General features: G+C 61.1%; 1 protein-coding gene across 2 annotated transcripts; it reads right to left on the minus strand.

Moving 5' to 3' along the window:
• Positions 1-749: 749 nt before the first annotated feature.
• RBM28 (RNA binding motif protein 28) lies at positions 750-8,346 on the minus strand. 2 transcript variants are annotated; one of them, XM_081958730.1, is made up of 19 exons: positions 8,147-8,346; positions 7,900-8,061; positions 7,693-7,778; positions 7,528-7,603; positions 7,085-7,177; positions 6,321-6,395; positions 5,998-6,082; positions 5,624-5,784; positions 4,925-5,000; positions 4,588-4,697; positions 4,299-4,372; positions 4,058-4,193; positions 3,817-3,881; positions 3,437-3,598; positions 2,839-2,973; positions 2,426-2,500; positions 1,702-2,033; positions 1,456-1,546; positions 750-1,354 (listed from the first exon to the last, which is right to left on the minus strand). In XM_081958730.1, exons 1-19 carry the CDS (start codon positions 8,313-8,315, stop codon positions 1,217-1,219), a joined length of 2,301 nt encoding a protein of 766 aa, XP_081814856.1. In that variant the 5' UTR covers positions 8,316-8,346; the 3' UTR covers positions 750-1,216. The 2 variants fall into 2 exon arrangements, with proteins under 2 accessions (XP_081814856.1, XP_081814855.1); XM_081958729.1 differs by having other exon boundaries at positions 7,894-8,061.
• Positions 8,347-13,116: the final 4,770 nt, after the last annotated feature.

Consider the following 13,116-nt stretch of genomic DNA (forward strand, 5'->3'; position numbering starts at 1 on the left):
TGGAATGAGCTTTGTAGTCCCAGGCATTCTGAGGACAACCAACTAGGAGGGTCTCCTCCTCCTCCTCTTCCACTGGATTACAAAAGACAGAGGAGGGCTTCCTCTACAAGGAGTCCTCGACTTACGACAGCTCATTTAGTGACTGTTCAGTTGCTGAAAGTGACTTATGACCATTTTTCACACTTATGACCGTGGCAGCATCCCCACAGTCACACGATCAAAATTCAGAGAGTTGGCAACCGATTCATGTTTATGACGGTCGCAATGTCTCGGGGTCATGTGATCCTTTTTTGCAACCTTCTGACCAGCAGAGTCAACGGGGGAAACTGGATTCACATCACAGCAGCACCTGGGAGGCTTTGTGGGAGGCCTGGTTAACGCCCCCCCTCCCCCTCCCCCACACCAGACGGATGGCTAAAAACTACCTCCCCCCCCCCCTTTTGCTCCAAGCAGAAGGGTTTCCCCACAGAACAATTGACCCATGGAACAGCCTCCCTCCAGACGTGGTGGGGGCTCCGTCACTGGGGGCTTTAAGAAGAGCCTGGACAGTCACCTGTCTGAAACGGCATAGAGTCTCCTCTAGAAGACCCTTCCTACTGTTTGTCTGTTAAGAGCATCAAATTGGCAGCTCACAGGTAGATGCTGTGAGGTCCTCTTAAGGCCCCGTGGGAGAACCTCCGAACCAGAAGCTCACGGCCTCTCCAACTGCCTCCCCCCCCCCGCCCCCAGGCAGAAAAGAGATCCGGTGATCCAGACCTGGGAGGAGATTCCCAGCCACCACAATTGGGAGAAAGCCATTTATTAACAGATGCCAAATACGCGATGGACGTGCCTGGAGCCTCCTCCTCCTCCCAGCAGTCCCTGTCCTGCGCATCTTCCACGGGGCCGCGTTGCCGGGAGACCTTCCTGCACGCTTGGGGCTGGCTGAGCGCAGAGGGAGGGCCGACATCCCCCGCCCCTCCTCAGGGCAAGGATGGTCTGGCACAGCACGTGGCTGCCCTGCTCCTCCATAGGCACCGACCCCCACTCCAGGGGAGAGAGGCCCCAGCATTTCCAGGGGTCTCTTTGCCCTGCCCGTCTGCCCCCAGGCCATGTGTCACATCCGCCCACGTAGTGCCAAGGAGCCTCCTCCTCCTTCTCTCCCCCCCAAGGGCAGGACTCGACCTCCCAGCGTCCAGACGGGGGTGTCCGTCTCTCTTCCTTGGGGAGGGGCAACTCAGTTCTCGAACCACTTGCTCTTCTTGAGCTGCAGGGGGGCTTTGCCAGCCCCCAGGATCCGCTGCTTGTACCGCTCCACCAGCTGCTCGAAGTGAACCTCCGCCCGGCCCTGTCCTGCCCGCCTCTTCTGGGGACCCTTAAGACAAAGAATGGGGGTCAGGCTCAGAAGGCCGGGGGGGGGGATGACCTGCACAGAGGCAAGTGGGCTCCGCATGGGAGAAGACCCCAGCAACTCACCCGGGGGGCAGCTCTGGGCGCCTTCCGCTCTCTGGGCCCGTCCTTCTTCTTCTTGGGAGGGGCCCTCTTCGCTTGGCCCTTGTCACGATTCCTACCGAGAGGAAGCCCCCACCTCAGCCCAGGAAGCAGCACCAGGGAAGTTTCTTCCCCGTCTAGATGGCAGAGCAGGGGTGGATGGGTGGGTGCAGGACTTCCTCCCTCCGGCCATGCCAGGGACCCTGGAGCTCCCTCCACCGCTGCCTTTACCTGATCTTGGGTCCCCAGTGGGAGGGGAGGGCCAGGACCCTCCTCCGCTTTGTGCCGTCCGGCTGCTCCACCGTCTCCTGCTCCTGGCGGGTCTGGAAGCCTGACCAGCTGGTGGCTCCTCCGGGGGCCTGAGGGTTCGGTGAAGACCCAGGTCGCTTCCTCTTCTGGCCACTATGCTGTGGTGGAGCCTGAGGGCCCCCGGCCTTTCCTTTGGCCCCTGGGGCCTTCTTCGAGCCCTTGGGTGGCTTCTGAGGGGCCCCTGGCTGTCCAGTGCCGGGCGGTGGCCCCTGACCTGCTGGCCCGGCAGCTGCTTGCTTCTGCCTCAGCTTTTGCTGCCAGAGGGAGAGAAGGGTCACCCAGCAGCCCAACTCAGCAGGGAGAGCAGCCTCTGCACCACATGCCGGCCACCTCCCACTGCTGGCTGCAGCTCTCCAGCCAAGGGGCGGGGGGGGGGGGGGAGGCACCTAGTGCCGGCCAGCTTCTGGAGTGGCCAACCCACCTCAAGCTCATCTCGAAGCCCTGGGCCAGCCTCTCCCTTTGGGTGCTGCAGCCGGACTCCCCTTATTCTTCCAGCAGCTCAGGATGCAAATCTGAGGACAACCCCCCCCACCCCAGGGACCCGTGGGGGCGCTCTAAGGAGCTCTAAGGGAAGGGGGACTGAGCCTGCCCGGGAGCTGGTGGCTTCATCCCTGCAACTATGGAATGGGTCCCCCTGATGCCCTACCAAGCTGCGTTCAGCGCGCTGCTCCTTCAGCTTCAGCTTCCGCCGGTCCTCCAGGGAGAACTCCACAATAGGCCGCTGGGAAGAGAAGCAGCCCCGTCTTGAGCCCCGGGGCAGATGCCAAAGGGCACCCAGACCTCTGCCCTCCTGCTCAAGGGGTGGCCTCCCCGCATTTCCTTGCCTGGATCCTTCTGTGGGGCGGGCAGAAACCCACAGGCCCAGTCACCTCCAGCCCCCTTCCCTCCGCAAAGGGCCCGTCTCCAGTCTTGGGATGCCCAGACAGGTGCAGGAGCCTCAAAAGAGGAAGGGGGGCTGCTGGGCCAAGCAAGAACCGGGCCTGCGGTGCTGCCGCTGGGTCTCCGGAGAAACTGAGCTCACCTGGGCTCCTCCCTTGACCAGGCGGGGAAGAGACTCACCTTCTGGTCCCCAAAGAGCTGGGGGTTGTTGTTGACATGGCGCAGGGCAAGCAGGGCATGTTGGGGCTGCTGGAACTCCACAAATGCGTAGCCCAGGGACTGGCCCCGCCCCTTCAGCTCCCGCATCACCTGGCACTGGGGGGGGGGGGGAGAGGCAGCAGGTGGGTTGGCCACTCCAGACGCTCGAGGCTGACGGACCAACCCGAAAGGGCCAAGGGGAGCCCCAGATTCTGCAGGGAAGGTTCCACTTCATAATCCGCCTGAAACCTCGGACGTCACACGACCACAAGGAGCCTCTGAGATTGGGGTCACAGCAAGACAGCCCCCCCACCCCTCGGGCTCCTGACTCAGCCATCAGGTGCCCCCAACTCTCCTGCCCTGCAGAAGCGGAGAAAGGCCAGGGGTGGGAGGGAAGCCCAGGGACCTCCACTCTCGGCTGCCCAGCTCCGGAGCGCCAGCCGCCTTCCTTCGGCTGAGCCCCGGAAACAGCGCTGTGGCTCTGCAGCTGCTGCCAAGCTCCCCGGGAGAAGCCAAGCCCAGGCCCCGTCATGGCAGCAGAAGGGGGGGGCGCTCCCTGGAGAGGTCGAGGCAGGCTCACCTCCTTGATCCTGGCGCCAGGGGAGCCGCCACCCGCCGCCTGCAGCATGATCCTCCGCAGAGCAGCCCCATCCACACTCTTGGGCAGGTTGTGGACGCAGAGCCTCGTCTGGGACACGAAGATGTTCTGGTCCTTCAGCTTCAGCCGCTTCAGCTCCTCAAACTGCCAGGGGGACGGGGGACACCCCATCACAGCTCTGCCGGTCCGTGCAACCAGCCCCGTGCATCCCTTTCCCCGGACCGGCCTCCCACCCCAAACTCCCCCGAGCGAGGTTGGCTTCCAGAGCCCCTGGGGGCAGAGAGTCTTCCTGGACACCTCAGGAAGGCTGCCCAAGTGCCCTTAAGAGCAACGGGTGAGAACTGGCACGGGGGCCCACTCACCCGGGTCCTTTTGGCCATGTCGGCAGCACTGACCCCCTCGGCTGCTTTCGTGCCAGCCCGGATCACTGCAGAAGGAAAAGGAAGGTGAGGCTGGCCCGGGGGGGGGGGGGGGGGGGGGCACTGGAGCTGCAGCTGGCCAGAGGTCAAGCTCCCAGTCCCTGAGAACTCTCTCTTGTGCCCTTCTCCTCCCCAGGCAGGGCTGTGCCCAGGAGCCCTGGGGACAAGGGGGGCACCCACTCACAGCCTTCCCGGGCCAGGTAGAGGTTGCGGGTGCCGGTGGGCTTGGGGGGTTTTGGACTTCGCAGCTGCTGGGCTTCCTCACGGCTGACGGCCAGGTCCACCCGGAGACGGCGGCCCCCCAGATGAAGCCCGCAACCCTTGTAGGGAGAAAAACAAGATGAGGGGAAGGCACCCCGCGAAGGAGCTTCTGTGAGTTCAAAGGGGGAAGCCCTCCTCATTGCCCCACAGGGTCCCGCTCTCACCTCAGTCCCCTCCTGCGCCCTCTGCAGACAATTCTGGGCAGCTTCTCGAGTGGCAAACTGGGCAAAGGCACAGCCTGAGGAGGGCAAAGGGGGGGCATTGGAGGAAGGCAGGCAGGAAAAGCTGGAGGGGGCTTCTGAACTGCCCCTGCAGGTGAGGGGGGGGGAGGCGTGCAAGGAAAAGACCCATTTTGGCCCGTGTTTTTCCTCCCATGGGGGAATGGGTAACCGAAGGAGTGTGGGGGTCTTCCCCATGGGCAAGTGAGGGGATGGGGTCTGCAAGCCCACTCACCTTTGGAGTGCTCTGTCTCGGGGTGCAACACAATCCGGATGTATTTCAGGTCCCCGAACTGCTCCAGCAGCTCCCCCAGCTCTTCCTCTTCCGTGTCAAAGGACAAGTTCCTGGGGGGGGGGGGTGTAACAGAGACGGCTCCCTCCACACCTGTCCTGACTCTCCCCCCTCCCCCGGGTGGCTGGAGGGAGGCGGCTGCCAGGTCTGCCCAGCAGTTTTCGTGTTGCTGCCAAGCGTGGCCATAGGCTGCAGGGCTGGGGGCTTCCCTGGACAGGCGGCCCTTTGGGGCTGCAGCACAGCAACCCTCTAAGCCCCCCAGGCCGCCCCTCAGACCCACCTGAGGAAGACAGTCCGGCCCTCTGCAACATCAGAGCAGCGCTGCTTCTGCTTTGGGCCGGGGTCCTTCCCTTCCCCTGCAACGAGAGGGAGGCAGGTGAGACCCCACAGGCAGGTGAGGGAGAAAGCCACAGAAATGGGCGCTAAAACTCCCGGGGTGCAGATATCACCCCTCCTGCCCCGGGACCCTCCACAGAGGCCCGGCTGCCCCCACCACCCCCGTTCCCCAGCAGCTGAGCTTGGCAAGGGAGGCTGGTAAGTGAGCCTGTTTTGGCAAAGGGGGACCCCAGGAGGTGTCCTTAGAAAGCCACCAGGCAGGATAACGAAACAAGACCCCAGCAAGGGTGGAATCCCCTAGAAGGACCCCCCACCAGCCTAATATAGGGAACCCTTGACTTGCAACCATTCACTTAGTGACTGTTCAAAGTTACAACAGCACCGAAAAAAAGAGACTCAGAACCATTTTTCACACTTAACCATTGCATCATCCCTGCGATCACATGATCTAGAAGGGTTGCAAAATAGGGCAAAACTCACAACTGTCCTGCTTAGCAATGGAAATGTTGGGCTCCATTGTGGTCATAAGTCGAGGACTACCTGTCCAGGGTCATCTTCTGCTGCTCCAAGTATAAGTTGATTCTATGTGTGCAGACCCTCCTCACCCCATCCCCCCTCAAAGCATCTGAATAAACCAACTGACCTGCCCCTCCTCCTCCCTCTTCCTCATTGCTCTCCTCCTCCTCCTCCTCCTCCTCCTCCTCCTCTTCAGAACTCCCAGCCTCGCCCAGTTCCTCCTCCTGCTCCGTAGAGCTGATCTCCTGCTCTTCGTCTTCACTCTCCACAGCAGGACCTGGAGGGTCCCTAGAAGGAGAGCCTGGTCAAAAGGGATCAGGAAGAGAGCGTTTCTGGGGGGCAAAACCGGGGGGGGGGGGGAATGCACTGGCTTTGGGTGAGGAGAGGAAGGTGCAGAGCTTTGCAACTTCCCTCCGTCCTCGAGAAAGCAGCCCCAGGTCACCACCAGCAAAGCCCTGGTCCTGTCACCAGCATGGCCACCCCAGGCTCCCTGGGCCTTACCTGCTGGGCCTGCCGGGCCCAGTAGCCTCTGGCCTCCCTGGGTTCTCTTCACTCCCACCCGCACCTTCCGGCTGGGCTTTCTTCCCTGCGGGCGGACAAAGAACGTGAGGAGACCTTCTGATGGCCAGGCGGCCCTCGTGTCAAACCAGGATGGGCTTATTTGGTCACAGCGACATGTGTGAAGCAGCCACACCAAAATCTGGCTGCAAAACACCCAAAGTCATTTTACAGTGAGGAGGCAAAAGAGTGGAAGGACAGAAGAGACCCACCCCCCACCCCCCCGGCCTTAAGCCCACCCTGATTCACACAAGACGGCCACTCACCAGCAGGGACGCCTTCTGCCTGCGCAGCCTGGTACTTCTCCCGGGCCACAGCCCAATCCACGGCCACTGGACGCTCTGCAGAGAGTAAGGAGACCACTGAGGCTGGCTGGAAGAGGGGCTACTACAGGGCCAGAGGCCCCAGACTCAGGTGATGCTTCCATGGGAGGACCAAAGGTCATCCATCTCTCGCCTGCCTTCAACCCTCTTAAGGGCTGCCCTACTCAGCTGCCAAGCCTCAGCAAGATGGCAAGGGCCACTGCAGAGGGGGAAGCAGGTCACATGGGGACTCCTGCCGCCTTTCCAGTGAGCAGGGCCATCGCCATCTCCCCTCCTTGCCCACTGACCCACACTGACCCTCCCTGCAGCAGGCAGAGCCCTCTGCAAAACAGGTCTCCCCACAGCATGGCCCAAGGGGAATGGCAACCTGAAGAAACCCCATCTCTCCCTCCACAATTAGGGATCCCCCCACCCCAATTTGGCCTAACCATAGAACTTGCTCACGTCCCTGGGAATTCCCGCCCTGCAGCCCTCGACTTCTGTAAAAATCCCAGCTTTCCCCCTTCCCATAAAGCCCCGTCGTTCTTTCCCTCAGTGTTCAGCACGAGTTCCTCTTATCCAGGACCCCTTCGTGCTGCTGACCCTCAAGCCCTGCAGGGAAGGGAAGAGGGCAAATTCTCCCTCCAAGGCTTCCTGGCCCTCAGGGAGCCCCTCAGCACGAGAGGACAGATGCCTACCCAGACCCTGAAGAGGCTGCAGGGACTCACCTTTGATCTCCTTCATGTTCATCCCCTTCAGGGCTTTTCCTGCCTCCAGGACATTCCTGAACTGCACGAAGGCAAAGCCCCGGAGCTTCCCATCTGGAAGGCAAAGCCCCCTCTTACGCCACGCACTCACACCTTCCCCAGGCCGGCTCCTTCCCTGCATCCCAGGAGCTGCAGCTTCTGCCCCGCAGAGGGACGGGGGCAAAGCAAAGCGGCCCCTAACCCACAGCAGGGAGCCTCCTGCATTCACCCACTGAACACAGATCTCCCCAACCTTCACGCCAGTAGAAACTAATCTGGGCGAAAGGCTAATCTATGAAAGCTACTGGAAGAGCCGCACATCATGCAAACCACCCAGAGGGAAAGAGGATCCAGCAAGAGAGCCTTCAGCCCTGGCAAGCCTCCCCCAGGATCTTCCCTCCCTCCCGGATCCCCCGCCCACCTACCGGGCTTCCTGGGCAGGGAGGCTTCCAGGACCGTCCCGAAGGCAGCGAAGGCGCTCTTCAGCTCCTCTTCCGTGCACTGCGAGGGACCACAAAAGCCGAAGGGGTTCAAGGGCGAAGAGCGCGGGGGTCGCCCTAAACCCGGGCAGGGCAGCCGCCCCCTCCTACCTTGAAGCTGAGGTTGCGGACGATCAGCCGGGCCTTCTTGGGGGGCGCCCTGGCCTTGGGGGGATCCGGCGCTTCCCGGGGGGCCTCTGGGGGGGGAGGGAGGGAGAGAGGCCGGGCGAGTGAGGAGGGGGGAAGGAGACCCCCCAAAGGCCCAGAAAGCTCCGCAGCCGCCGCGGAACCGACCACCCTCCAGCCGCTCACCTTCGCCTTCGCCTTCGCCTTCCCCTGCCGCCCTCCGCTTCTTCTTGGGCCGCGCCAGCGCCAGGCTGACCCGGCGGCCGCCGAAGATGCGGATCTCGCTCAGGGCCCGCTGCGCGTCCTCCGGCAGGGAGAAGCTGACGAAGCCCAGCCCGGTGCACGTCTCTCCGCCTGCAACGACCAGGCCGCCCCGTCAGAGGAGCAGGAAGGGGGGGGGGTCTCTCCCGGGGCTCCCGCCCGTCCCCCCTCCGCTCACCGGGCGCCGTCACGACCACCGCCCGCCGCACCGGCCCCGCCTGCCCGAACTCCCGCTCCAGGTCGGCGGCGCGGGCCGAGGGGGGCAGCCCCCGCACCAGCACCGTCCGCCCCATCCCGCCGCCGCCGCCGCCGCCCGGGAGACACGCGCGCGACCCCGGCGCCGCCATCTTCCGCCTCCCGGAAACGGAGGGTGGGCCAGCCGGAAGTGCGGGCGCCCCCTCCAGGCGCGGCGGGAAAGAGCGCATGCCCGGGGAAGGCGGGGCTTTCTCCCTTCGAAAGAGGCAGCCGAGGGGGCGGGGCTCCTGTCGGGAGGGGCGGAGCGTCCCTTCCCCGCGGGGCTCCTGCTCCGTTTCCAGCCCGCCTTGTTCTGTTCTGGAAAACGGGGGGAGGGGTCGTCAGCTAAGAGGCAGGGGGGAGCTCGGGGGAGGGGTCTCGTGGGCCCCGCTGCAAAACCAGCATTTTTCTCCCAAGCGCTGCCGGGACGGAGTCCAAGTGGCCCTTCTTCCCTGGGGCTCCTCTCTTGCCTTGCGCTGTGTGCGTGTGCCTGTGTGTGAGGGTGTGTCTGTCAGGATTCTAGTGTTGGACGGGACTTGGGAGGTCATCTAGTCCAACCCTCTGCCAGCACAAGCATCCTTCAGAGCATCCCAGACAAAGGCCTGTGGGTCTGAGCCCTCTCGGGGCCAAGGAGGGGCCTCCAGAGTCAGGGAAGTCTCCCTGGTTTTGGGCTGCCGGTCAGGAGCTCTGGAGAAAAACCCTGGGAGGGAGCGATGGGAGGCACAAGCATTGAATAAATCAAACTCCCGCTTCCCTGGGAGAGCCCTTCAAGGCTGGGAGGGCGTCCTCTCTGGAGGCTAAAGATGCCTTTAGCTTCCAAGACCCTCCCCATCTTCTCTGCCCTCTTCCCAGTTCCTCAGGGTCCTCCTTTTATGGTGAGGAACAGAACCGGTCACAGGATTCCAAGGCTAATCTGACCACGGCAGCATGGAGCACCGATCCCTTCCCAGAGCTCAATATTTTACCTCTGTTGGTGAAGCCCAAGATCACATTGGCTGGCTCATGCTGGCCCTGAAGGGTTGGCTGCTCTTCTCCAGCCCTTCCTTTCCTCAGATACGTGTGGGCAGCTGTAACGGTCAACATCCCTTTGGCTTTATGAAACACCGCCTGGTTTTTCAAAAAAATGGAACCCGGCAATTCGTTTAGGGCAAAAGCTGCCAGTCTTGACGGGAGTGGAGTTTTCTATTGGCAAGTTGATCTGATGTGGCCTCCTCCCCCTGCAGTATTTGGTCCACTTGTACACCACAGACCAAAGAGAAGAGTGCTGCCAACACTGACCTCGCTGGTTCATACAGAGTTTGAGTTGGAAGGGCACTTAAAGGTCAGCTAAACAGTCCTTGACAGCCACACTCAACCAACACACTTTGAAAGCATTTGATGAGTGGGAAGCTACTGTTCCCAAGGAGTAGGTGGTGGTGATTTACAGCTTTTGCACCATAAAAATCTGACTGATTTCTCTTCTCTCTGTTTCCATGGAGAAGGATCTGCGCCCCTTGGCCCAAGACAGTCCTAGATGTTTGCAGACCCCTCCCCTCTGCCTTCTCTTGGGCAATTCCAGCCTTCTTTAAGACTTGCTCGCAGGGTTGGTGTTGAAGCTCCTGATCATCCTGGAAGCTTTCGCTCCGTCTCTCTCTCTCGAGTCTAGTGACCAAATGGGAGAAGAGAGACCGGACTGTCCTGAAGGTCAATGGGACTATTGCCCCCCCCCCCACCTTCCACAAATCCGCCTGCAATGCTTCCACTAATTGCATTTGGCTTCTTCCTGCTGCCTCCCCCTGCCGGCTGACATTCAGCTGGGATCCCAGATCTTGACCTGGGCACACAAGGACTGGGCGCTGGCCTTCCTCCTCCCAGGCCTAGCCCAATGGCCGAGCCCGTGTAGGCCATGTTGTCCTCTAAGGAGGATTTGTGTCTTCTGAAAACACTCTTCCCATCTTGGCCATTTTTAAAGTTGTGGCAGAGCCTCAGCTGCAGATTTGCTGCAGAGGGTGAGTCAGAGACAAGGTGGGCAGCAGGGGTGGCTCACTTGCACAACCGCCCTGGTGCCTGTTTCTGCTTGACTGGATTGCCATCTGGCTGGGAACAGACGCTCAAGATGGGTTGCTTCAGGAGGGGGGGGAGGCAGAGCTTGCCAGCTTCAGCAGTGTCCACCGGAGGGCAGCAGAGTCCTGTGAAACCAGTTACTAAGCAACATGGGTTGGGGGGGGGAGAGAACACATGCCCTGGATGGTGAACCTATGGCACGCGTGCCCAAAGTGGCAAGTGAAACCATGCTGCCCGGCATGTGTGGCCTTTCCTGTTTGTCTTCCAGGTTCTGGTGTGCATGCAAGTTTAACAATCAGCTGTCCTCGTGCATGATAGTGCCAAAAAGTGGTGTGCGCATGCATGGCAGCCAGCTGATAGTTGGGTCCACATGCGTGCTAGAACCTGGAAGTTTGGCTTTTCCGGAGCGCAGCCCTGACGAGCATGCGATGTTTCCGCACAACCTTTTCAACACCAATGCCTCTTGCCACCCAAGTGGCCCCAAGCTGCCCTTGGCCACCGTGGCTGCTCCTGGCAAATGTTGAACCGGTGGCATCCTCGGCTTCAATAGAGTTCACACTTAGCTCTGGGGGCAGAAGTGTCCTTGTGGCTGCCTGACTCCCAAAACGGTTCAGAATTGCCTGCCAGTCCAGAATGCCCTGAGGACAGAAGGGGGAGGGGGCAGGAGGGCACCCCCAGGCCCTCCTTTGCTTGCCCGCCTCTTTCTGGAGAAGAAATGGAGGCCTTGTCCCCCCCTTTCAGCCACCTCAAGTCTGCCTTGAACCTCTCCCCTCCCCTTCCTCTCCCCCCCCCCCGTATGCTGCCCTGGCCATAGCCCCCCCTCTCCTAGAGCCCCCCCCCGTTCACAGGTGCAGCAGCTTCCTCGGTTTTAAGGAAGAGGAGCCCCCAAGGCTGTGACCCCTAGCTGCCCCTCCGCCTATCCCCTTTTGGGGTGAACAGCTGCAAGCATCTTCAAAGACACCTTAAGCACCTGCACAGCTGCTCCACAACCACAACATCCTTGTGTGTTGACGTTTGTGCAGGGACACCCTCGGCACCTGCTGCCTCCCCGATTCCCTGTCCCACCCCCTTTCCATGCATGCGCACCCCTGTTTCTCCCCCCAGCCCCTGGCCCTGAGGTGGAAGGGATGTAGGGCAGAACTCTTGGGGCACCACCAGCCGCCCAGGGCCCCGGCAGTAGCAGCAGCCTAAGTGGCCCTGGCACCAGAGAATCCCTGGGCGTCAGAGGAGGTGAAATGCCACCAGAGCCTCATCACAATGGCATGTAGGGCGACAGGTGGGGGCAGTGGTTAAAGCAGCTGCCCCATGGCCTGCCCCCCAACTGAAGGCTTTGCCCTGTTTTATAATGCCCAGAGCTACCTCTTGTAGAACCCTAGCCTGGCATATTAGGCATATGCAGATAGTCCTCGACTTATGGCCACAATTGAGCCCAACATTTTCGCTGCTAAGCGAGACAGTTGTTAAGTAAATTTTGCCCCATTTCATAACCTTTCTTGCCACGGTTGTTAAGTAAATCAGTTGCTAAGTGAATCTGGTCCTCCCATTGCCTGTCAGAAAATCGCTAAAGGGGATCACGTGACCTCGGGACGTGAAACCGTCATAAATATGAGCCAATTGCCAAGCCTCTGAATTTTGATCCCATGACCAGGGGAGGCTGCAATGGACGTAAATGTGAAAAACAGTCTCATAGGTCACTTTTTTTCAGTACCGTTGTTACTTTGGTCACCAAACGAACGTTTGTAAGAAGAGGACTGCTGGTGAGGCCCCAGGACATACCTTGCAAAGGAGGCTCGGTTGGGCCTCATGGCAAAAGTCACCCCAACAGCCGCTCCATTGCCCACCCGAGAGCAAAGGCCACAGTGGCTGGGAGAGGAGGTGCACACAGCAGGCAATGAAGCACTGGGCACAAAACACACAGCTGTGAGCAAGGAAAGGGGGCGGAGGGTTAGGGTTACAGGCTCCCACAAAACAAGGAGACAGGTGGCTTCCCTGCCACAAGCAGGTGTGTGGAAGAACCCACCAGGTCTCTGACCAGCCCAGCAGGAGAGGCTGTGAGGGGCCCAGGAAGCGCTCGGGCGCAGTGCCCAGAAGGGGCTCTTTTGCGGGGCTGGAAGGGGTTCACCTGTGCTCCCCCTTTCTCTCTCTCTCCTTCCCCTGGGGCAGGATGGGGCACGAGGGCCTTAGGAAGCAGGGGGGCAGACTGGCTGAAAGGGAGAAGGGAGGGAGAGAAGTTCAGGTGCTCGGACAGAGGCCAAGCGGCTTCCATGCTCTCTTCCTGGCCCAGGGTCCTTTGTGGGAGGGAGGAGGCATCTGGCCCAAAGGGGGTTCAGGCAGACCTCGTGAGGCTCAAGGACCCCCCCCCCGGAGCCTTTCCCCCAGCCTCATTTCCCAGGGCTCTGAGCAGGTGAGTGGCCTCTCCTGCCCTCTCCTGACTCAGCCCAGAGAGCGGGGGGAGGCCTAGAGCCAGAAGTGGTCCTAACAGGGAGGTGGACATGCAGGTCACTGGCCAGCAACAGCCACAAGAGGGCCTGGGAAGGACCTTTACTCCTCCTTTCATCAGAGGGGAGAATTCCAGGGATACCAGGGGGACCTTCCCCATCAGTGATTAATTGGCTCCTGGGGGTCTGCATCCACCATGACCCCGTGGAGAGCTGTCCTGAGCCCCATTGGGTCTGCATCAGGCAATTGAAGGTTACTGCCTCTTGAAGCAAGGCTGGGGGCTGGAGAGCAGGGAGGGAGGGGGAGGAGGAGGGAAATGGTTGCCCCCCCTCCGCTGGCATCTCCCACCTGCTCTCACCTGGAGGAGCAACAAGGGACAGAGAGGAAGGGAGAGGTGCCCCAAACAGCAGGCCTCCTGCCTCTGTGACAGGA

Source organism: Natrix helvetica, assembly GCF_964273705.1.
Source record: "Natrix helvetica genome assembly, chromosome: 6".
Taxonomy (NCBI): domain Eukaryota; kingdom Metazoa; phylum Chordata; class Lepidosauria; order Squamata; family Natricidae; genus Natrix; species Natrix helvetica.

Coding starts and splice junctions, on each gene's coding strand:
- RBM28 (XM_081958729.1), bottom strand. CDS start 8,315: ATGGCGGCGCCGGGGTCGCGCGCGTGTCTCCCGGGCGGCGGCGGCGGC. Junction 6,396..7,084: donor GAACATGAAGGAGATCAAAG/GTGAGTCCCTGC, acceptor TACTCTCTGCAG/AGCGTCCAGTGGCCGTGGAT. Junction 1,355..1,455: donor CGCCCAGAGCTGCCCCCCGG/GTGAGTTGCTGG, acceptor CTTTGTCTTAAG/GGTCCCCAGAAGAGGCGGGC.